Source organism: Salvia hispanica, chromosome 3 (genome assembly GCF_023119035.1).
Source record: "Salvia hispanica cultivar TCC Black 2014 chromosome 3, UniMelb_Shisp_WGS_1.0, whole genome shotgun sequence".
NCBI classification, from domain to species: Eukaryota; Viridiplantae; Streptophyta; class Magnoliopsida; order Lamiales; family Lamiaceae; genus Salvia; species Salvia hispanica.
In genome coordinates, this window is record NC_062967.1 from 1,536,083 (window position 1) to 1,558,137 (window position 22,055).

The 22,055-nt window shown below is 36.2% G+C and overlaps 6 protein-coding genes across 8 annotated transcripts; 3 read left to right on the forward strand and 3 right to left on the reverse strand.

Annotated features, from left to right (window-relative positions):
- The first annotated feature begins 1,284 nt into the window (after positions 1 to 1,284).
- LOC125211153 (probable carboxylesterase 17) lies at positions 1,285 to 2,248 on the forward strand. The gene has a single exon (XM_048110859.1). The coding sequence runs from the start codon at positions 1,352 to 1,354 to the stop codon at positions 2,246 to 2,248; it is 897 nt and encodes a 298-aa protein (XP_047966816.1). The 5' UTR covers positions 1,285 to 1,351.
- On the reverse strand, positions 2,220 to 4,708 carry LOC125211154 (GPN-loop GTPase 3-like). Of its 2 annotated transcripts, none has more exons than XM_048110861.1 (10): positions 4,566 to 4,708; positions 4,068 to 4,182; positions 3,865 to 3,973; positions 3,691 to 3,772; positions 3,433 to 3,518; positions 3,214 to 3,317; positions 2,992 to 3,122; positions 2,803 to 2,896; positions 2,566 to 2,621; positions 2,220 to 2,438 (listed from the first exon to the last, which is right to left on the reverse strand). In XM_048110861.1, the coding sequence occupies exons 2-10, from the start codon at positions 4,110 to 4,112 to the stop codon at positions 2,345 to 2,347; spliced, it is 801 nt and encodes a 266-aa protein (XP_047966818.1). In that variant the 5' UTR covers positions 4,113 to 4,182; positions 4,566 to 4,708; the 3' UTR covers positions 2,220 to 2,344. The 2 variants fall into 2 exon arrangements, with proteins under 2 accessions (XP_047966818.1, XP_047966817.1); XM_048110860.1 differs by having other exon boundaries at positions 3,433 to 3,533; positions 3,679 to 3,772.
- A 1,597-nt stretch (positions 4,709 to 6,305) lies between these two features.
- Positions 6,306 to 9,781, reverse strand: LOC125214722. The gene is made up of 5 exons (XM_048115855.1): positions 9,758 to 9,781; positions 8,621 to 8,825; positions 7,182 to 7,352; positions 6,679 to 6,767; positions 6,306 to 6,605 (listed from the first exon to the last, which is right to left on the reverse strand). The coding sequence occupies exons 1-5, from the start codon at positions 9,779 to 9,781 to the stop codon at positions 6,306 to 6,308; spliced, it is 789 nt and encodes a 262-aa protein (XP_047971812.1).
- Positions 9,782 to 10,053: 272 nt separating this feature from the next.
- LOC125215101 (DEAD-box ATP-dependent RNA helicase 15-like) lies at positions 10,054 to 13,803 on the forward strand. Of its 2 annotated transcripts, none has more exons than XM_048116412.1 (12): positions 10,054 to 10,147; positions 10,270 to 10,412; positions 10,734 to 10,834; positions 11,161 to 11,333; positions 11,420 to 11,651; positions 11,734 to 11,852; positions 12,402 to 12,458; positions 12,535 to 12,719; positions 12,932 to 13,076; positions 13,195 to 13,278; positions 13,365 to 13,428; positions 13,591 to 13,803. In XM_048116412.1, exons 2-12 carry the CDS (start codon positions 10,297 to 10,299, stop codon positions 13,599 to 13,601), a joined length of 1,287 nt encoding a protein of 428 aa, XP_047972369.1. In that variant the 5' UTR covers positions 10,054 to 10,147; positions 10,270 to 10,296; the 3' UTR covers positions 13,602 to 13,803. The 2 variants fall into 2 exon arrangements, with proteins under 2 accessions (XP_047972369.1, XP_047972370.1); XM_048116413.1 differs by having other exon boundaries at positions 10,109 to 10,193.
- A 2,494-nt stretch (positions 13,804 to 16,297) lies between these two features.
- LOC125214718 (probable sugar phosphate/phosphate translocator At2g25520) lies at positions 16,298 to 17,637 on the forward strand. Its single transcript, XM_048115849.1, has one exon. It carries the CDS (start codon positions 16,405 to 16,407, stop codon positions 17,449 to 17,451), a length of 1,047 nt encoding a protein of 348 aa, XP_047971806.1. The 5' UTR covers positions 16,298 to 16,404; the 3' UTR covers positions 17,452 to 17,637.
- A 2,576-nt stretch (positions 17,638 to 20,213) lies between these two features.
- LOC125211967 (pentatricopeptide repeat-containing protein At1g06270) lies at positions 20,214 to 21,958 on the reverse strand. The gene is given in 2 exon segments (XM_048111943.1): positions 20,214 to 21,055; positions 21,057 to 21,958. Coding segments are annotated over 2 exon segments (1,032 nt in total). The 5' UTR covers positions 21,879 to 21,958; the 3' UTR covers positions 20,214 to 20,845.
- Positions 21,959 to 22,055: the final 97 nt, after the last annotated feature.

The following is a 22,055-nucleotide window of genomic DNA, read 5'->3' on the forward strand; positions in this document are numbered from 1 at the left end:
TGCCGCTTAGAAATGGGACTCCTAATGGCGGACGGAGGGAGTATTATACCTATGATAACCTATCTCACTCAACATGTTCACCTTTTCTTTTTTTTTAGTCTGTCTCACTCGAGATATTCTATATTTAGAAATAAATTCTTCTCTCTTCTCTCCTTATTAAAATATTCAATTACCTTCTGACAATCCAAAAGGAAATACTCCATCTGTCACCGCTTAAGTGAGACGTATTCCTTTTTGGTAGTACGTCACGACCTAAGTGAGACGTATTACTTTTTTTTTTGCAACAATCAACTCGCTCCACTCTCCTACTTTTTCCTCTCATCTTTCTTACTTTTTTTCTCTTTCTCTTTCGTACTTTACCCTCTTTCTTACTTTACTGCTAATAATTTAATTCACTAAACAACACTACCTAAATTCTTGTACCAAAATATAAACGTCTCGCTTAAGTTGGGACGGTGAGAGTATGACTCAGCTAAAAAAATGAAGGGAGTATTGTAGAATTATTTAGTTATTACTTCATCTAAGATTTTGTGAGATAATTTTAGATGGAGAGGGCGACTAAAGCTTATTATCATATGATTAAATTGTAAAATTATTTTAGTTGGAGGGGGATGACTATGACTTATTAGTATTATTCAACTAGGATTAAGTTGTAAAATTTAATCTAATGAACCAAACATAATCCGTCTTGGAAATTTGAGTCCTATTTAATTATAACACGGATTTTAAGAAATGTAAAAAAAAATGGATTGAATATTTAAAATTAAAGAATATTTGACACACTTTCGCCATGTCAACACATACATGTCATTGGATCACACACAACGTTCATGCCACTTTTAGTTATTCGAGCAAAAGAAACGCTGTATACTTTTATCTTCTAATGTGTCTATTTTGTAGTACTAGTTAATATCATCAACTTCTTAAATCTTAATCAACAATTTAAATAACACACCCAAAATACGCAGCCATAATATATATCTAGATTCTAGTTTTTTCATTAGTTTGACATTGTTTTATTTAATTATTTTTCTTGTTATTATCAGAAGTTAAACTATATCAACAAAATCGTCGTCCCAACTGCCAAGTTATTGGAAAAATGTCAATTTGAAAAAAAAAAAATAGAACTAAATAAACACACTCACGCACTTACAATGCTTTACCCTCTCTCATTTTTCTCTCACTCAATCCAAATGAATTAACAGCATCCAACCTATAATTAAATACTTTTAACCATAATCACAACAAACTTTAATCTCCCCTCTCAAATCAAAGCCACACCCAACAAATTCTAGAGCACATATTAATCAATTTTTTTTTAAAAAAACATCTTAATTAAGTCCCCCTTAAAATGTCCCTAATCGCCGAGGCGCCAAGCTTCCTCCAAGTCTTCTCCGACGGCACCGTCGTCCGCACCGCCCACCGAGCCGCCGCCTGCTCCGCCACCTCCAAGGATGTCACCATCGACCCCTCCAAGCCCATCACCGCCAGAGTCTTCCTCCCCTCTGCTGCCGCGCCGCCGGCACCGCTCCCGGTGCTCCTCTACTTCCACGGCGGCGGCTTTTGCATCGGCTCCACCACCTGGCTCGGCTACCACGTCTTCCTCGAAAACCTCTCCGCCGCCGCCGGAGCCATCATCCTCTCTGTCGACTACCGCCTCGCCCCCGAAAACAAGCTCCCGGCCGCCTACGACGACTGCTTCGCCGCGCTCCAGTGGCTAAGCTCCGGCGCCGAGCCGTGGCTCGACGCTGCCGACCTATCCCGAGTTTTCCTCGCCGGCGACAGCGCTGGCGGCAACATCGCCCACAACGTCGCTATAAAATTCATTGGAGAAAAAATTTCCAAGATTTCAATCAAAGGGATTATACCGATCCACCCGTATTTTGGCAGCGAGGCGAGGACAGAGCTGGAGGCAGAAGCAGGCTCGGTGGAAGAGGTCAAGATGAACGACATGTTTTGGAAGCTAAGCTTGCCTGACGGGGCGGATCGGGATTTCCACAGTTGCAATTTCGAGAAGGCGGAGGTGGGGTGGGGGTTGTTTCCGGCGACAGCAGTGTTCGTTGCCGGAATAGATTTTTTGAAAGAGAGGGGAGTTATGTATGTGGATTTTCTGAAGAAGAAAGGTGTGAAAAACGTGCTTTTACATGAGGCCGAGGAAGAAAAGCACGTTTTTCACGTATGGAATCCGAACTCAGATGCTGCTGTTTCGCTCCAAAATCAGATCAAAAATTTCATGCAAAGCTTCTAAATTATGATTATAAGAGTGACATTGGTGCTTTAAGCACGAATCTTAATTGGCAAAACAAATGTAAACATTGTTCTTGGTTGAATTCAAAATACTTGTTCAGTCGTCTTCTTCATCAAAATCCTTAACCTTTACATCTGCATCTTCCCCAAACTGAATAGACATGTCAATTTGTGACAGAATATACTGAATGCTGCATCAACAAAATGTAATATTAGTTTCACAACTACATCTAAAATAAATTTGCTTTTAACATTCATATTATTCATGTCACAAGCTAAATATCATGCCACAGGATGCATAATTAGATAGTATTATACCTGCTCTCTTTTCTCAGATCAAGAGGAAAGAAGCTCACCATGCTGTACTGGTCTACCTGAGGCCACAATTTTGAAGCTGTTAAAAAAATCCCAATGGCAAAGACAAACCAATTCTCGTTTGATGCTAAGACAAACCAATGCATCTCATCGAAACTAGAAGAGTTCTCCTAACATAGATAGGTAACATTTGCATTCATATAATATCTTTACTGTGAAAACCACAATATCGAAACATACCAGTTCAATCAAACTCTTATTAAGTTTCCCAAACTGTGGAGCCATGCGCTGATTCAACTCAGCCAGCAGAGTCTGAGGTTCTGGATTCAAGTAACTAAGGGAGCACAGCAAGTGATATCAGCTCAAACAAAAACAGATTTAAGCTAAGATAATGACGGAAAAGATTTATTTAATGAAAGCAGCACTGACTTCTCAATGTCCCTCTTGTTTCTCACAAGGTCCATTTTGGAGAGAATATTAACATGTGGTAGCTCCAGTTGAACCATGGCAGAGAGTGAGGCCATACACCCACTTATGAACTTGGTGACGTCTGTTATAAACTAATACCGCGTACAAGATAGGATTTCAGTATAAATAGAGATGAAATGGACATCCACGCAAATAAATTTGCTATAATACATGCATAAGTACCTGTGAATCAAGTAGGTACACAACACAGACATTGAAGTTTTTACGCTTTAAATGCTCCACAAAGTTCTTCAGCACAGGTACATGGGAGAAGAGTTCAATCTGGCCTAAATGACAAAAGAAATTGAGGCATCGGAATGCATGGCTATAATATCATAGTACTATTGCACGACTTAAGTTCTTGAACATAGAGACAAAAATGTCAGGAAAAAGTTGTGCTACCTGGGCAGTCAAAAACTAAATAATCATCATCCAAATAATTATCCAATTCTTCTGTCAGCCACTCATCCAGATTTTCTTCCAGGTGCCTGAGGTAGTTAAGGCTGTACAAAGTTTCATAGAGCGTAATGAAAGACCAACACGCCATTCAACTGATAATCACAGTTTGCTCTTGTAAGAGACGCAACTAAACTGAGACAGCACTAAATCGTAAATTAACAGTATAAAGAACTGAATGGAATCATTTACAGTGAAGGATACTCCATGCAGTAAATAAGGCCACCATTTGGCCCCAATCCAAGCTCCTCCATGACGTCCTCCAGCGAAATGAGTTCCCTAATATCTGAAAACAAGCGTCCAGATTAAGGTCATGCAAATCGAAATATGTTTCAGTACTAACAACAATAAATAAACCAAAATGTTGCAGGGTCTCACCCATCGCTACAGGATAGTCGAAATTCTCAGCAGCTGGATCTAAGTTTACAATATTAATTGATCGGCCAATAGTTTCGCAATGTTGGGACAAGCTAGAACAGTAGGTAGACTGCAACAACCGGATATAGTGCATCTTAGTCAAGAGCATTACTCATCATAGTAAACCGGAAAATGCACGAATAAATAAATCCAGATCACCACACCTTTCCACTGCCAGCAGGGCCAATGACCAGCTGTGCGTAACCCATGATAGTTTCCTATTTGTTTTTCTCCTATGGAGGTTCGGATAAAAATCGATGGCTTGAAATACTCCAAAACCTGCAACCAAAGCATAACTCGTGATTCAGGCAGCAACCGCAAACAATAATTCAGCCATTTAATCACTCAAAGTCAAAACAAACTCTTCAAAACTAGCAAATACATTACATAAAAAAACCCAAAAAATCCAAATAACATGTCCCAAACGAACCCGACCTAAAACAAACAATGCTGACAGTGATTAAGGAGATAATACGAGTTTATAACGGCAATCATGACTCAACCCACATAGAAGCATATATAGTTCCGAACCAGAACAAGAGCTAGCAAAATGCAAACAGTTGCTAGCAACTAAAAATGTAATCAAAGCTGAAAAATCACAGACGGGAAAAAGGTAACAATATATATGAAAAATTAGACGTTGAGTTCATCACAAAGCTTACCAATTTTCCGGTGAATTCCACTGCAACGGAGTGAGCGACGGAGAAGAGGAAGTAGTGCAAAACCCTAACACTTCTCCAATTTGGGCGTTTTATGTTTTTTTCTTTTTTGTTTTTTGTTACTGTAGAATACTTATTCAAACTAGTATCATCCACCCACGACTCTTTTTTATTTAAATTTATTTTATACTGTAAAATAATTTTATAAATTCATAAAAATATCAAAATCTGAAATCATAAACTTATAAAATATAAAATAATTATTAAAAATATAAAATGCGTTTTCTAGCGACTGGGTGAAGAAGATAGAAAATTACCTAATTTATTCTATTAATATTTGATTGGTAATTACTTAGTGGGGTGGCCCATATCAGCAAATACACATTTTATTGATTAGTTAAACAGTTATATACACATGTTATTGTTTTTTTCTAAATTAACAAATAGAAATATTAATTGTGCAACATTACCACTAAGTATATCACTAATCCACTGGCTATGGAAATTAAATAACCAACTAACATTTAATTACATGATTTATATATTTTTAATTCATTTAATATCTGTTTTAAATGACAATTCCTTGAATATCACTAAAATTCCTCTTATTTTCCTAAACACCTCCAAATAGGGTTTAGGAAAACATTATTGTTTGTAATTTTAAAAATATACTTTATGGATTAATAAAAGTAACATGATAAAAAGAGAAGAATAATAATACTCCCTCCGTCCGGCATTAGGAGTTCCGGTTGACCATTTTCATCCGTCCGGCATTAGGATCCAGGTTAAACATTTTCATAAAAAGTGAAATAAAAATATTATAAAATACACTAAAAAGCACAAATAAAAACACATCCAAGGAATAAAGTAAATAATAATACAAATGGGTCTCATATTCCATTATCATACACTCCAATTATTACACACTCAAACATTTCTTAAAACCCACACCAAAACTCAACCGGGAGGGACTCCTAATGCCGGACAGAGGGAGTGTTATCATATTAAGATGTAATAATATCTAAAATAAAAATATAAAATAATTATTTAATTTAGATTATAATGTTAAAAACATAAAAGTGATAGTCATACACTTTAATACAATAGATAAAAAGCAATAAATTATAGGTATTGGAACTTCCTTATACAAAACATTAACAGTAAAATTATCAGTGCCATCGGCTTAATCATTATAAATTAAAATATTCAATCATTTACGACTCGTGACTCTTTATACAACAACATACAACTGACGTTGATTTTTGTTAATTATCCTGACATATGACACAAGCCAAAGAAACTAACGTAGTTGAAACTTAAATGACAACTTTAGATCAAAATTTTTTAAGAACATCCTACAAATCAACACTTAATGATAAGTATCATGACCATTTAAACCACTTTTTTCTGGAACTCGTATCATGACCACTCAAAACACTTTTTCCTGTGACTCCTGTAAACACATATGAATGTTATGACTTATGAATATGGCTGTAAATTTGGGTTGCACTTCATGACACGATAACGATACTCATATGGGTATTGGATGTACTATAATGCATTGTAACCAAATCTGCTCAAGACATATTTAGGCAATTGACTTAATTAGATACTAGTAATATAAATTTAAAACAATTGCAAATACAAATTTCTAGACATATTAGGCAATAAGCGTACTTAGTTTAAAATAAAAATAGTAGCAAACATAGAGTATGTGGAGGCAAAAACAAGATAAAATAAAAACTAGACAGAGGGAATGACGCCTCCATAAGTAGCTCGATCAAGCATCCCCTGTCCTTCTTGATCTCCAAGCACCTCAACCTTAATCACATCACGAGAATCCATGTCGAAATCAAACAACAAGATTGCTCCAACCTTCAACTTGTTCGCATTCAGGAATCTCTTCCATCCAGCGCTAAAAGCACGAATCCCATTGTTCCGGTCGGTTATGGAGATCGTCCACTTCTTTCCTTTCCAATCTTGTAGTCTTATCTTGTCTTCACTTCCAACCGCCGTCGCACTAGAGAACTCTTTTGGGATCTCCTGTTACAAATCATCAAACATCAATACAGTTTCATAGAGTACAAAAATATCATGAATGGTTTGATGTGATCACCAGTCTTTGATCTAAGAAATGGTACTCCTTCAATTTCTTCACGAACCTAATCGGCCTTACTGGCTGCTCTTCAGTTTGTAGCTCTGGTCCTGCACATATCAGTGTGTGACAATTGACAACGATGCGTGGATCAAAGATCCAATATTCTGGTATAGGCTGCGTGCGTGCGTGTTTCCAAATTATTTATCACACTAAATTAACGTTATAAGACCATCTCTAATGGTACACTAAAACCTAAAATGGGATAGGTATTTAGCTCCAATAGTAATCAAAAACCAATCCTATTTTTGGTTTTTGAGAAAATTCTATATCAACACTAAACCAAAACCTAAAAAATTTCAAATTTTGTGAGTGAAAAAGGCATAATATAGAGAATATTATTTTAAGTTCGAGTTTAGTGTAAATGGTTGTAGTAAAATCAATATTTAGTGTGAGATTTACACTAAATTGAGTTTGAGTTTAGTGGAATGGTCGGAGATGGTCTAAGTACTAAGAATTCTTACCAGTTTTGACGCAAAATCGCCTATGCAGAACATGAAGAATGATTTGGGTTTCGCCATTTCTCTTCTTCTCTTCTGTTTCTCTCTCAAGATTTGATGATTTCTGAATGTATTGGTAGAGGCAGGGAAATACTAATAAAGAGGGGTGGTTGTGTGCATTTGTTTGATCGTTTCCTATTTAGTGTTCAAAATGCTACTTCCCTCATTTTAGTCTCTGAACATTTCCATAATTAGCTATGCATCTTAATGTCTTTTCTTTTTGTTTCATGCATGCGTGTATTTGAGGGAACATTGTGATCGATGGATATTTTGCATGCTAATATAGTACTCCCTCCGTTCCATAGTAATAGAGGCAAAACTTTTCAGCACGGAGATTAAGAAAAATTGTGTTAGGTGAGTTAAGTAAAGAGAGAATAAAGTGGAAAATGAAAAAGGTAGAGAGATGAAGATAGAAAAAAGTAAGAGAGAGTAAAGTAGGTGTGGAAAAATGTGTTGACTTTTACTAAAAAGGAAAATGACTCTATTACTATGGAATTGACGAAAATGGAAAAACGCCCCTATTACTATAGAACGGAGGGAGTAATACTCTGGATCTTATACTTTTGTCTTTTATCCTTTTACAATGTTTTCTCTTCTTTCAATTTTATTACCATTTCAAAGCCATCTTGTCGCATCTTATTTTGAATTTATGCAATTAAGTGGCATAACTTATAATTCTAACAAATTACATAGCTCAACAAAAATTATTATGTAAATAAATCAAGTTATGAAAATTTCGATATTTTCATAATCTTTAAATATTTCCTTCAAGAAATTTACTACTACTAATTAACTAGGATTATTATTTTTTTAGAATATGTTTTTTTTCCTGTGAATAGAATATGTTGAGTTGACCGGATACTACCAAACATGTGTTTAGTGCTACTGATACCATTTAACTCTAAAGCAAGGGAGAGAAAATGAGAGGGCGTTTGTTTTATTTCATTTTCCCAAGTGAAACATAAAATATTTAAAGGATCTCTATAAAAGAGAAACAACCAAGAATGGTTTCTTAGAATTTATAGGCCCAACAAATAAATATGGGCTATTATGAAATTCTTGTATTTATTTATTTGTGAAAAATTAATTTTAAATATAAAAATGAATTTTTATAATAATAAATATATATTTTTTTAATTTTATTTGAACTGTCGGTTCCAGTTTAGCATTTCATTAAACCTGAACAGAACCGTGTGAACCGCCGAACGGTTCGGCGGTTCAAAAACGCCGCTCCAGTTCCAGATCTCGAGTTTTGAACAGGTGGTTAACAGTCAGTCCGGTTCGATTTGTGCAGCTCTACGTAGTGCCGTAGAGGAAAATAAATATGGGGTTGTTGTGTGTGCATTTGGTGACTAGTACTTTGTGTAAGACAAATCTTTCCTCTTTATTGTCTAAAGTGTTACTTTCCTCTTTAGTAGTCTGTATACATATCCTTATTAGGGTTGTGCAGGCGCTCGCCCCGGCCGCCTTGTCGCTCCGTTGGTCGAACGAGGCGAAGAAAAACGGAGCCTTGAGCTGTGCTTGACCATCTCTGCTCATCAACTCCTTGTCTTCCCATTCACAAACTGCTTTGTCTATGTCTGTTGTTTCTGAACTGCCATCATCTTTCTGCAAGAAAATAGATGCAATTTAAATTCAAACAAAAAAAATACTCCCACTAAAAATAACATATTTCTAAAAAAATATACTTTCTTCATTTTATTATCTGTCCATTTAACACACTAAACAACCGTGTTATGCACAGAGATTAATTACTTACTAACTTGAATTAAAAAAAATAATATAAATATATATATAAATGTATACAACAATTTAACCTTGTAAACAATAATATAATAATAAATGAAGTAAATTCACAAATAATATATTATTAATTATTGAAAGTTTAGAATTATTATAAAATATTTATATATATGTAAAAGTGAGTTTATAAATATAATGAGAAAAAATTCTTAAATCATAAACAGACGGTACTCTAACTATTACAATCAAAAGAGAAAAAAATAACAATTAGTGGCGATCATGGCGTGAGTTGTGGAAGGAGATCAATAAATAAAAATCTTTTATTCTCCTAATTTTATAAAAAAATTCATAATGGCAATCTTGTTATTTTCCCCAAAACTCCCTTTTTATATATTTATAGATAGATTACAATCGAAAGAGTAACAATTAGTGGCGATCATGGCGTGAGTTGTGGAAGGAGATCAATAAATAAAAATCTTTTATTCTCCTAATTTTATAAAAAAAATCATAATGACAATCTTATTATTTTCTCAAAAAAACTCCCTTTTTATATATTTATAGATTAATCGTGGTTATTAAAAATATCGATTTCAATTTTTTAAAAATAAATATTATTTTAAAATAACAAATTACTTCTTTTATAAGAATTTATATTTGATGAAATTCATGAAAAGTGGAATGGAGATTTTAGAAAATAAGAATAAAATATATCGTGGATTGTAAATTACTCCATTTAAGTCCACATGTTATTTAAGCGTAGTCAATATAGTTTGATTAATCGTATTTATTTTTTGTACATTATCAAAATTTAACTTTGACATTGAGGTTATAAGATTACAATTAAATTATGAAAATCATTTAATCTGAAGTTAAAAACACATAGAACAATACATTGAAAAATAGGCACTTCGACACATTAAATTTTATATATAAGATTTTTTTAAAAAATTGTAAAAATGATTAAAATGAATTTTTAATTAAATAAAAACTCGTTTGACCATTTTTTCAATTTTTTTAAAAAATCTCCCATTTTTACAAAAAATCTATATTTGTCTATTTTGAGAATAAAACCCTCCCTTCCATAAATATAATTTCGCATTATATAATTCCTTGAAATTTTCTCTGCAGAAATCAGAATTCTAACCCTAACCGTTCTCGATCACGTAATCCCTAATTCAATTCAGCAGGTTAGCAAAGCGATAAACCCTAAATTTTCAGATCACGTCTCTTCAAGTGTGTGCGCTTCGAGCTATGTATGAATATATTTGCTGAATCAAGTGGCCGGAGATTTAATTTTGTTCTTCGACAGGTAGAGCTTCAATCAGCAGCAGAAACAATGGGCGAGACGAAGGAGACCGAAGCCTACGAGGAGGAGCTTCTCGACTACGAGGAAGAAGAGGAGAAAGCACCTGATTCCGTCGGTGCCAAGCTCAACGGCGAGACCGTGAAGAAGTGAGTTTCCACAATTGAAGAGATTTTGTTATTTAATTATCATTATCAGTTACTCAGCTATTTTGGTCGCTGCCCTAAATATTTTACTTGTTTTGTGTATTAATTTGTTTATCAAATTGTCTAGTTGTTTATGACAGTCACAGAGTTCAGCCTATATTAAACCATAGCTGCTTTTAGTTATTTTGCTTGAATTCGGGTATCTTTGCTCATGAATTTTGCTAATCACGACTCATGAGATGGAAGAAATGTATATTAGGAATCTAGGATGTTATTTATATATATGCAGGTGTTAACTTGCATTATTTTGCGTTTTGTGTACAGGGGATATGTGGGGATCCACAGTTCAGGATTCAGGGACTTCCTCTTGAAACCGGAGCTTTTACGTGCTATTGTTGACTCAGGATTTGAACATCCGTCCGAAGGCAAGATGCGTTTTTTGTGTTTGGAAATACTATGTGGTAGTATTTACTAGATGTGCTGAGTTTGCTGAGCGGAAATGAGAGTTAATACTGTATAGTTTGTATACAAATTAGTTATATTGAAAGTTTAATCTATGAGAATCTTAACCTCAGACTTTCTTAACCTGCCTGCCTTCTTTTGTATTAAAAAGAGACTTACGACTGTTTGAAATGATATATGTTTCAGGTAAATCATTATTATCACCCTACCTTGGAGAAGTTGCATAATAAAAACTTTTTTACTTGAAATTGAGGCTTCCTTGGATCAATTTTTTTGGGTTCTTCGCCAGTTCAACATGAGTGTATTCCTCAAGCTATTCTGGGAATGGATGTCATCTGCCAAGCCAAATCTGGTATGGGGAAAACTGCTGTATTTGTTCTTTCAACATTACAGCAGATTGAACCAGTTGCAGGCCAAGTTGCTGCACTTGTCCTGTGTCATACGAGGGAATTAGCTTACCAGGTATGTCTTCAGCAATTGACACTATTTGTATTGTGGATAGATTGGCAGCCCATTTTCCTTATATAAATGTCTACTTTGGCTTGCAGATTTGTCATGAGTTCGAGAGATTCAGCACATATTTACCGGATATCAAGGTAGCTGTTTTCTATGGTGGTGTGAACATCAGAGTGCACAAGGATCTTCTGAAGAATGAATGTCCTCACATTGTTGTTGGAACTCCGGGAAGGATACTTGCTCTGGCTAGAGACAAGGAACTTTCTCTGAGAAATGTGAGGCATTTCATACTGGATGAGTGTGACAAGATGCTCGAGTCTCTTGGTTAGCTATTAACTTGACAGCCACCTTATTTCTTCATATCTAGTGAAAGTGAGTTTCTTTAACTTGTTTAATCCAACTCCAGATATGCGGAGGGATGTGCAGGAGATCTTCAAGATGACCCCTCATGACAAGCAAGTTATGATGTTTTCAGCTACTCTCAGCAAGGAGATTCGACCTGTTTGCAAGAAATTCATGCAAGATGTAATGTCCTGTGGCCAGTCCTTGAATTTTAGACGTCTACCATGTTTCCTTTTCCCCAGATTTCTGCTGTGGACACTAGCTTATGAATGCAGTGGCTGATGCACAGTATGCTTAAGCATGTTGTGCTAATCTATCCAACTGACATGAAGTGACGGTTCATTTTAAAGATTCAATAGGTTGGCATAACTCATAAGAAGTGGCCAAGTACCATAGCTGTGGGCACCGCTCTCACTGTTGCTGTTGTTTTAGTTGCCATTTTGGGTTCATCCTTTTTTATTTTATTTTTAAGATTCCCTTTCTAGTGGAGCATTTAGGGAATGAGGATACAGAGTGAAGTTCATGTTTACTTAGCTCATGAATTTCATAATAGTTTTGAGAACAGTCTTGGTGACATTCAATTGGCACGAGTTGTGAAGTAACTGCAAGGAGATGAGTCTGACGGCCCAGAACCTAAAATCAGACCTTTTTAGATCGTCATTCATTTCATACTGGATACCTTAGCTTCAGATGGCTCCTAATATGCTTTACCATGACATTTCTTCATTTCAGCCAATGGAAATATATGTGGATGATGAAGCCAAGTTGACCCTTCATGGTCTTGTTCAGGTTTGGATTCAATATTCCTAGAGCTTATCTGGACTTTGAATTATTATTTTACTTACTTGGTGGCTCTTCATGGCAGCACTACATCAAATTGAGTGAGCTAGAGAAAAACCGGAAGTTAAATGATCTGCTCGATGCCTTGGATTTCAATCAAGTGGTCATCTTTGTCAAAAGTGTCACCCGAGCTGCGGAGCTAAATAAGTTGCTCGTGGAGTGCAACTTCCCATCTATATGCATTCACTCTGGCATGTCCCAGGAAGAAAGGTGTGTGCTCTCTATCACTGAGCCTTTTCATTTGATTTTCTGTCACTTTGGTACATTGATTTTTGTAGATGCTTCACTGAACTCTCTAGTTGTTATCTTGTCAACATTAGGGGTTGTACTATGTGTTAAAAGATTTTATGAAATGAACTCAGAAGCACATGTCAACTGTATCATCTTTGTGACCAATAATGTAATGACATTTGAGAATGCAGATTAACTCGGTACAAGAGTTTCAAAGAAGGCCATAAGAGGATTTTGGTAGCTACAGATTTAGTTGGCAGAGGAATCGACATTGAGCGAGTTAACATTGTGATCAACTATGATATGCCGGATTCCGCAGACACTTATCTGCACAGGGTACACTCTTTGCTTCTTTCTGTATTCTCTTGTCCCTTCATAATTAACATAGTGTCAATCGATTTTGAATTACTAACGTGGATCTCGGGTCTCCCCATTTTGTCTATTCAATGTTTAGGTTGGTAGAGCTGGGAGGTTTGGCACCAAAGGGCTGGCCATAACATTTGTTGCATCTGCATCTGATTCAGATGTTCTCAATCAAGTTAGTATTATTGATGCTCGACAAACATTCTACAAAATACTTACTTTTGGCTGTGAACACACATACTAAAGTTTATTGTGTTGCAGGTTCAGGAGAGGTTTGAAGTTGATATTAAGGAGCTTCCTGAGCAAATCGATACATCGACATACAGTAAGTTTTGCACCCCCCTCCCCCCCCAAAAAAAAATAAATAAAATCAAAGATACTGAAACATTGCCAATTTTAGTAGGCTTCTCAGAGCTGTGTATGTTCTGTAACCGAAACTAATGGTTGATACACGCAGTTTAGCTAATGTTTCTCCTCTCGTATGCAGTGCCATCCTAAGGAGCTCCTCGTAGAGGCAGTGCAACATCAGTTCTAGTTTTCCAATTCCCTCCTTGTATTTTTGCAGCTGAGGGTAGACCTTTTATCCCATGTATGCTTTTTCTCCTAGAGAATTTGAGGACATTCTAATGCCACAGAAACATGTTATGATGATAGATATCAGTCACAAAGATTATTGGTGATCATATTTTTTTTTGTCGTTGCTTTTGTGGCTAATTTGTCATTTTAATATTCTTTCGTGTATTATGCTGGATTGTAGTTTTGTTGAGTAACTGGATTTCAAAGATTTGGTTGGGTCAAATCTAGTGATTCCTACTAAATACTAGGTTACATTTTGTCAAATAGCCAAGTGTGTATGGCTTGTTTAATGGTATGACTTCACTTTCTCTATTTGAAAAATGACATCGAATGTTTTACCTTTTGCTTTTTCAGTGTCACATAATGAAATAGTATAGTATTTTTTTCACAAAAAAGAAGTATGTTTTCAAAATAAATCATTATAAGTTAGACAAGGTCCATCTGGATTTAATCTTTTGTGGGAGCAAATGGAGGAAGAGGATAAAAGGTCAAATTAAGTGGTACTAGTATTTAATAAGTAACTTAGTTAATACATAATGTGTCATAATGCCTTACATTTGATGGTTAATAAACCACACACCAAGAGTCCACTTTAACTTGAAGTGGGATTATAGATAAAATAAAAATATTTCATCCATCCGGGTTAAGATATCAAACTTGTGGGGTGATATGAAATTTTAGTACTTGTTATTTAACGTGTTTAAGTAGAAAGAGAAATATTTAATAAAGAAAAAATATAATTCGACTATTAGTGAGAAAGAGATAAAAGGTAATAAAATATAATAATGATTTACTTTTTTTTCGGAAATGAAACCTCTTTTCAAATTCACCATTCAAATTTAGAAAGAGAAATAAATTTAACAATTAGTGATAGATAATAATGGTACTACTACAACATTTTCATTTTCATTCAATATGACAAAACTTAAGGCCAAACTAATTATAAAGAAACTGACATCCATTATGTATACTTTTCTATTGATCTTTTTCTGTCACTCTCTCACTCACCTAATTTTCTCATGCCAGCTACCAAATTAATTTTTTTTATTGTAGATAAAATGAAAGTATAATTTTAACAACCCATTTATAAAAGTCAATTTTCAACGCTCTTTTCCATGGCAGCCTCACCTTTGTCTCCCTATCATTTTCAATACATATAATAATCATTTAAATTACAATAATTAGTTCAATTCTATCAATTTCATAAAATTTAAAAATAAAATTTTAAATTATAAAGTTCTAAGTTTTCTCGATTGATTCATGCATATACAAAACGACATATTCGGTAGTGTTTAAAACATTGTTGTTTAATTATATAAATATATCTCTTAGGAGTATTTTAGTTAAACGATATTATTTTGAGCATCTTCAAAATATCGTTTTATAGTAGTATACGTATGAGACAACTAAAAAATTATAAATTTTTGTGATTTAATATTCTACTATGCAGCTTCGTGGAATTAATTAGAATTTGATCAAAATTCATGATATAAATGATTAGTAGTAGTGTATGACATTATATACGACAATATTTAAAAAGAATAAAAGGAAAGTGAATAAACAATGATTGCATTAAAACTATGGGCCTATTCTCAGCATATCCTGGTTTGATACTAACTTGTAGGCCCACAACTTTACCAAGTCCACATCTAACTATTTAGATTCATTTTCATTTTGTTTTTAAAATGATACTCCTATTTCATTATATGTAAGTTTGGTCATCACTTAATATCTGTCCAAAACTAATAAATGTGACATTATTATTAATAAAAAGTCTTCAACGTTTTGCAGAAACATTTAATTTTTCATAATTGACTTTGCTTATACAGTTATGCTTCATTTCGCCAGACCAAGTAGTCGCAAAATCCACATTTATACTACTTTTCTAATTTCTTCACCACAAATCTCTTTCCTCAACTGAAATCCCAACTCATAAAAAACCCAAATTTCAACCCTAATTTTCTGTCCTTTTTATTTTATGAACATTCATTTTCTCTGTCCTTTTAATTTATGACGACCCATTCTGAAAAAAAAAAGAAATTTTACATTGCTCATGATATTATAAAAGATATAGCGATAGTCATTTAAATCACGAGATTTAGCCAAATTCGAGTCAATCCAGTAAAATTAGCTAAATTTGAGTATTAAATTATAGAATATCAAAATCTTATACCCAATCCTTATATTTGAGCTAAAAAGTAAAAATGACTTTGTTTCACTAAAATGAGCAACGAAAAAAAAAGAAAGGAAAATAAATAAATAAATATAACATCGTTTGAGCATCACCAAAAGATACCGTTTTGCATATGGTTGAAGCAATCGAAAAAAATGAATTTTCATAAATGAATAGTAGTATTTCAATTTTCATTTTCAAATTTACTTAATTAGTAATTTGATCAAATTTTGCAATTTAACCTGTTATTCTCCCTTTTATAAGCCAACATATTTACAAAATGCTAATAAACCAAAAAAGACTCAAGGTAACTTACTTAATCCAAAAAAAGATTATTATACTATTTAGCTTTATGTAAATAAAAAAATCCACATTTAGATCTCTTCCCAAGTGAAATTACAAACACACCCCTCCCATCTCCTCAAAATCCCTAATTTCAACCCCAATTCGAAACCCATTCAAACCCAACTCCACACTACTCTCTCTCTCTAGAAACCCAAAACCCCCAAATCTCCACCGCCGCCGCCGCCGCCGCCGCCGCCGCCGGAAGCAATGGGGAAAGGCGGCGCCCTCTCCGACGGCGTGGTGAAGAAGATCCTGCTCTCCTACATGTACGTCGCGATCTGGATCTTCCTCTCCTTCACCGTCATCGTCTACAACAAGTACATCCTGGATCGGAAGTTGTACAATTGGCCCTTCCCCATCTCCCTCACCATGATCCACATGGCCTTCTGCTCCTCCCTCGCCTTCGCCGCCGTCCGCGTCTTCCGCCTCGTCGAGCCCGCCGCCCTCTCCCGCCGCACCTACCTCTCCTCCGTCGTCCCCATCGGCGCCCTCTACTCCCTCTCCCTCTGGCTCTCCAACTCCGCCTACATCTACCTCTCCGTCTCCTTCATCCAGATGCTCAAGGCGCTCATGCCCGTCGCCGTCTACTCCATCGGAATCCTCCTCAAAAAGGACGCCTACAAGTCCACCACCATGTCCAACATGCTCGCCATCTCCGTCGGCGTCGCAATCGCCGCCTACGGCGAGGCGAAATACGATTCCTGGGGAGTTTTCCTCCAATTAGGCGCCGTCGTCTTCGAGGCGACGCGGCTGGTCATGATTCAGATCCTCCTCACCTCCAAAGGCATCAATCTCAACCCAATCACGTCTCTCTACTACGTCGCCCCCTCCTGCTTCCTCTTCCTCTCGATCCCGTGGCTAATCGTCGAATTCCCCTTGCTGAGGCAGCAGACCGCCGCTTTCCACTTCGATTTCCTCATCTTCGGCACCAATTGCCTCTGCGCCTTCGCGCTGAACCTCGCCGTGTTCCTCCTCGTGGGGAAGACGTCGGCGCTGACCATGAACGTCGCCGGAGTCGTCAAGGATTGGCTCCTGATCGCCTTCTCGTGGTCGGTGATTAAGGACACCGTCACGCCGGTGAATCTGATCGGCTACGGATTGGCGTTTTTAGGCGTCGCGTACTACAATCACTCGAAATTGCAGGCGCTGAAGGCGAAGGAGGCGCAGAAGAAGACGGCCGCTGCAGATGAGGAGGCGGCGAAGCTGATTACGGAGAGAGAAGGGGATGGGAAGAAGGGAGATTCGCAGGCTTGATTTGGGGATTTTGTGTAAATTAGGTTACGGATTAGCAGAGTTTTCTTGGAATAAATGTGAAGGAGGAGAAATTTGGGGATTTACTCAATCTTGGTAATTTCTGCTTGAATTTTCCTTCTTTTCGTACACTTCATTTATATCTGTAACATAATTGGCATAAAAAAGGTGTTTTTGATGGATTTTTCATTCCAAATTTCTCCTTTTTCCATGTTAATTTTCTTCAATTTGTTCTAATTCTATTTACAGTTTTACAAATTTGCATATTGAATTTAATGAATTTGTATCCATTTTGTGGCATTCATTTGATCAGATGAGCCAAATAGTACTATTTGTTTTGTATTATTTGTATGGAATATTGAATTGGGATAAAAGTACTTCATTCCTTCCAAGTTATTTTTCTTTTAATAGAAATCAATTATTTTTTCCTAAAATATCTAAATTAACTTTGAAGTTGGAACTAAGTTTTGCTCACTTACTGTTAAATCAATTAGGGGTTTTAGCTCTTATATTATCCACCAATTTAGTATAGATAGCAGAAGTGGTAGTATTATTTTGTTTTCCAATAATAGTGTATTGAAAACTAATTTGTCATGATAAGAAAATGCCAAGAAAAGGAAAATGCATTGATGTAATTAGCTGACTTTATACTTTGACAATTGACTATCAATTGTGAGGTTACTATCCTATAGTTCGTTAGAAAAACTTGAAAGGAAAATGTAAATTGAAAGATAAAAAAGAACTTCATATTCACCTTTTTCATGAAAAAACAATTCTATAATAGGAAAAGATAAAGTATTCCCCAATATGTTAATTATTTTTCTTTGCATTCTCATGTTATAATTTTTCCTTTCAATTCAATACTTTTTAAAAATGTATTTATTTTTATTAAAAAGATAAATGAGCAATATACCTTTTCTTTCTTAATTGATCTTATGCACATTTTTTGTATAAATATTATGACAAAGGGACTTAGAAAATGTTATGAAAATCCCTCTATTTACATATTCGATTACTCTAAGTACTCTCTCCGTTCCATCTTAATAAAGTCTTCTATACATTATTCTCTTTTTTAATTTACTTTTTCTTTACCTTAACTCTTTATTATATTATTTTTATCAAAATAAATGCAAAAAATAAAACGTCTCTATTAATACAAAATAGAGGAATATATTGGATGACATAGGCCTTAAGGAAGTATTATGAGAGTAAGTTATAAAGATGTGTATTCCTAAAAGGCTAAAACATAAAGTTTCACGCTTTTGATGGACCAAAGTAATACTCCACCGTCTCAGTTAAAATATTTCATAAATGGTAAAAGGATTTACATTTCATTAACTTTATTTCACACATTTTATTATAAATTAAATAAAAATGAGGGTCACATTTCACTATTTTTTTTACCAATTTTCCCTTACATTTCTTAAAAACTCATGACGGTCTCAACTTGTGACTCCTAAAATGGGCCACATTTCACCAAAAAAAATTTCACCAATTTTCCCTCACATTTCACCAATTAGTAGTAATATAGTAGTAGTAGTATATTAAATGATGCTTTTAATGGTCTAAGGGGCTTCTTTTTTGAGATTATAAAAGTTCTTTATTTAGGTAGAAAGTAAACCTCAAGATAACTTATAAATATGGACATAAATATATAAATTATTTTGGTGTACTTCCTCAAATAAAATATTCATAAGATAATTTGAGAGGTCAAGAATTAAAGGGTGACGATTTTGAAAAGGCAAATCTCATAGTTGGAAGTACAAGCTACATATATGGGATTATTCTTGTTTTAATTTGGTTAGTTGAAAGTATAATTAAATTAGGTACTTTAATATTCTGGATAGTTGACTTTTGCATATGGGATTTGAATAAATTGCTGTACAATTAAAGAAATAAACATGGGCTAGCACGATCCACATGCTTCTAGCTATTGAAATTCTAACTTGCATGGATTGAAAAGTGACAAGATCTTAATGAAGAGTTAGGTTTGTGCATAAGATGTGATTAAATGTTAATTGAGTTTGTTGCCTAATGTGTGTTGTGTTTTCTTTCAATCTTTAGTGATCGTGAAGTCAACTGTTTCTTTTATTTCATGTTATGTGTTGATGATGATGATAATGGATGTTCGTGTTTTGTTTTTACTATTGATTGTTGATTTTTCTGATTTTATTCATCACTTGTTATGATTCGAGTCCAGTGTAAAATCACATGTCTTACATATGAGTCATTAGATAATCCATCACATGATTATTCAATCTTATTAATGTATAAAATGATTATAATTTATTTCCCAATACCTACAATCATAACTTAATTCAATCACAGTGTTGATTTATTTTATTTTCTAAAGGTTTGTTAAACCTTGAAGGGTTTCCTACTCTTTCCTTCACTAATTTTCATACATTATTTTTTTTTTGTTTGGTTGTGTAGAAAATTTTTGATGGTGACATTCTTGAATTTCATATACGGTGGCAAGTTTATCTCACCTAACTTAGACACTGATGGCTGCTAACTCTCTCGGATAGTTTTTTGTTAAAAAGAATGTGGATTTTGAAGAAGACATCAATGCGTCAAATAAAAACGCCAAAGGAGAAAGACACTTCATGAATCTGAATTGGATTCTTGATTGTGAACAAATTCCAATCCATAATTAACTAAATAATAAAAAAAGTTGTTTAATTAATTTATAACAAACTGTTTAGTACTAATCCTCTATATTAGTAATTAATGAATGAAGAGAAGACCCATTGTACCATATATACTTATCACCAAAGCCCATTTCTCTTAACTTCTCAGGATCAAGCCCAATTTTCATACATGAATATTACAAATCACCTCAACCTCAAAAAAGTCAAAAATCACAAGAATTTTTCTAAACTAACACAAAATGACCAAATTCTTTAGCAAGATTAAACTTTGCTGGGATGCCTGTATGCCCAATTTATGCAGAGTGAGAGCTCTATTCAGCAATATACAGGATGCCCGGTGAAACCGGTCGGACATGATAGTGTTTTATCATGTCCGGCTCGAACAAGACTCAAAACAAACAAACAAATCTACGTTGTGCACTAGAATTCGATCAATCCTTCATTTCCATCAATCGAGGCAGAGAACAGAACCAAGAATTCTCCTTTTTCGTCATCAATCGAATCACTGTCCACGATCCATAACAAATGTACGTGTCCAATAGAATTTGATCAATCCCTTTTTCCACCATAAGTCCGAGAACAGAACCAAGAATTCTCTTTCTTCGTCATCAATCGAACCCCAGTTCGCGACCCATCATCCTACTTTACCATCAACGATCAATCCATGCTCGTTCCAAGTCCGAACCACCATCCGTACAACAAGAACCCCCTTCGTTACACAATTTCTTCTTCTTCGTGTAGAATCCCTAAGAACTCATCTCTGCAAACCTCCTCCTCACAACAGCAGCATGCTCCACCTCCCCAACCCCAACCAGCCCCTCCACCACCCTCTGCCTCGCCCGTATAAACGGTATAAACCCCCTCCCACACATCGCGGCCGCAACCTTCCCGGCCAACACAAACCTCTTCTCCTCCAAACACCCCTCCAAAACCCCCTCATAAACCCCAAACCCCACCCCAAACCCCCCCTCTCTCCAGCATCTCCACCATCTCCACCGCCCTCCCGGCCTCCCGATTCCCCCTCATCGCCCCCACCACCTTCGCCACGGTCTCCTCCCTCGGCCTCACCCCCTCCTCACACACCATCTCCCTCACCACCTCCGCCGCCGCGTCCACCTTCCTCGCCTCGCTCAGCTCAGCGATCAATCCACCGTAGCTGTCGCAATCGGGGACGCACCCCGCCCTCCCCATCCCCTTCAGCACCTCCATCGCTTCCCCAAATTGATCGATTTTCGAGAGAGACAGAATTAGGTAATTGCAGGTGCCGCAATCGGGGGTGTATCCGATCGATTTCATCTCCGACAAAATTAGCTGCGGCGACGGCGACGGCGACGCCTTGCGGCGTCGCCGCAGCCACGATTTTGAGAGGAGGAGGTGGAACTGCGGCGGGGGGAGGCAGCCGGAGCGGAGGGTGCGCTGGACGACGGCGAGGGCGAGGGGGAGGTGGTCGACGGAGGGGTCGAGGGTGAGGGAGAGGAGGCAGGAGTAGGCCTTCCGCGGCTGGGAGCGCGGCCGGATTGGGATGAAGGACTGGAGGATTTCATCGATGGTTTCGCTTCGGCGGCGCTCGGGGAATTGGGAGAGGAATGTGAAGGGGTTAGGGTTCCGGCAAGGCTCCGTTGATGCGTTGAGGATTTGGGGGATTTCGCGGTATGCTTTTGCTTCGACTGCTGCTCGGATCGATTCTTCGAGATTCGATTTCGGAGAAGATGAACGGGAGAGAGCTCGGATTTGGTGGCGGGAGATTGATGAACTGAATCTCGTAGCTGCCAACGCCATTTCTGATAGGAATTTTGAAATTGGAGTTGGTTGGGGAATTTGGTCGAACAGATGGTGGGCTGATGAATCTTGTCGATTCGTAACATTAATTTGAAATTTGATTTAATGAATACTCCATCAATTGTAGTCTCATTCATAGGCAACACGGGTTTTAAAAAATGGTAAGAAAAGTGGATG

Excerpts from the sequence above, each read along its gene's own strand:
- LOC125214722 (XM_048115855.1), bottom strand. The coding sequence starts at position 9,781 with ATGTCAAAGTTAAATTTTGATAAT. Across the intron at positions 7,353-8,620 it reads ACAGACTACTAAAGAGGAAA|GAAACGATCAAACAAATGCA; the intron begins GTAACACTTTAG and ends AACACTAAATAG. Across the intron at positions 6,768-7,181 it reads GCGATTTTGCGTCAAAACTG|GACCAGAGCTACAAACTGAA; the intron begins GTAAGAATTCTT and ends TGATATGTGCAG.
- LOC125215101 (XM_048116412.1), top strand. The coding sequence starts at position 10,297 with ATGGGCGAGACGAAGGAGACCGAAGCCTACGAGGAGGAGCTTCTCGAC. Across the intron at positions 11,334-11,419 it reads CGAGGGAATTAGCTTACCAG|ATTTGTCATGAGTTCGAGAG; the intron begins GTATGTCTTCAG and ends TTTGGCTTGCAG. Across the intron at positions 11,652-11,733 it reads CAAGATGCTCGAGTCTCTTG|ATATGCGGAGGGATGTGCAG; the intron begins GTTAGCTATTAA and ends ATCCAACTCCAG.
- LOC125211154 (XM_048110860.1), bottom strand. The coding sequence starts at position 4,112 with ATGGGTTACGCACAGCTGGTCATTGGCCCTGCTGGCAGTGGAAAG. Across the intron at positions 3,974-4,067 it reads GCCCTGCTGGCAGTGGAAAG|TCTACCTACTGTTCTAGCTT; the intron begins GTGTGGTGATCT and ends CGGTTGTTGCAG. Across the intron at positions 2,439-2,565 it reads GATCTGAGAAAAGAGAGCAG|CATTCAGTATATTCTGTCAC; the intron begins GTATAATACTAT and ends TTGTTGATGCAG.
- LOC125214718 (XM_048115849.1), top strand. The coding sequence starts at position 16,405 with ATGGGGAAAGGCGGCGCCCTCTCCGACGGCGTGGTGAAGAAGATCCTG.
- LOC125211153 (XM_048110859.1), top strand. The coding sequence starts at position 1,352 with ATGTCCCTAATCGCCGAGGCGCCAAGCTTCCTCCAAGTCTTCTCCGAC.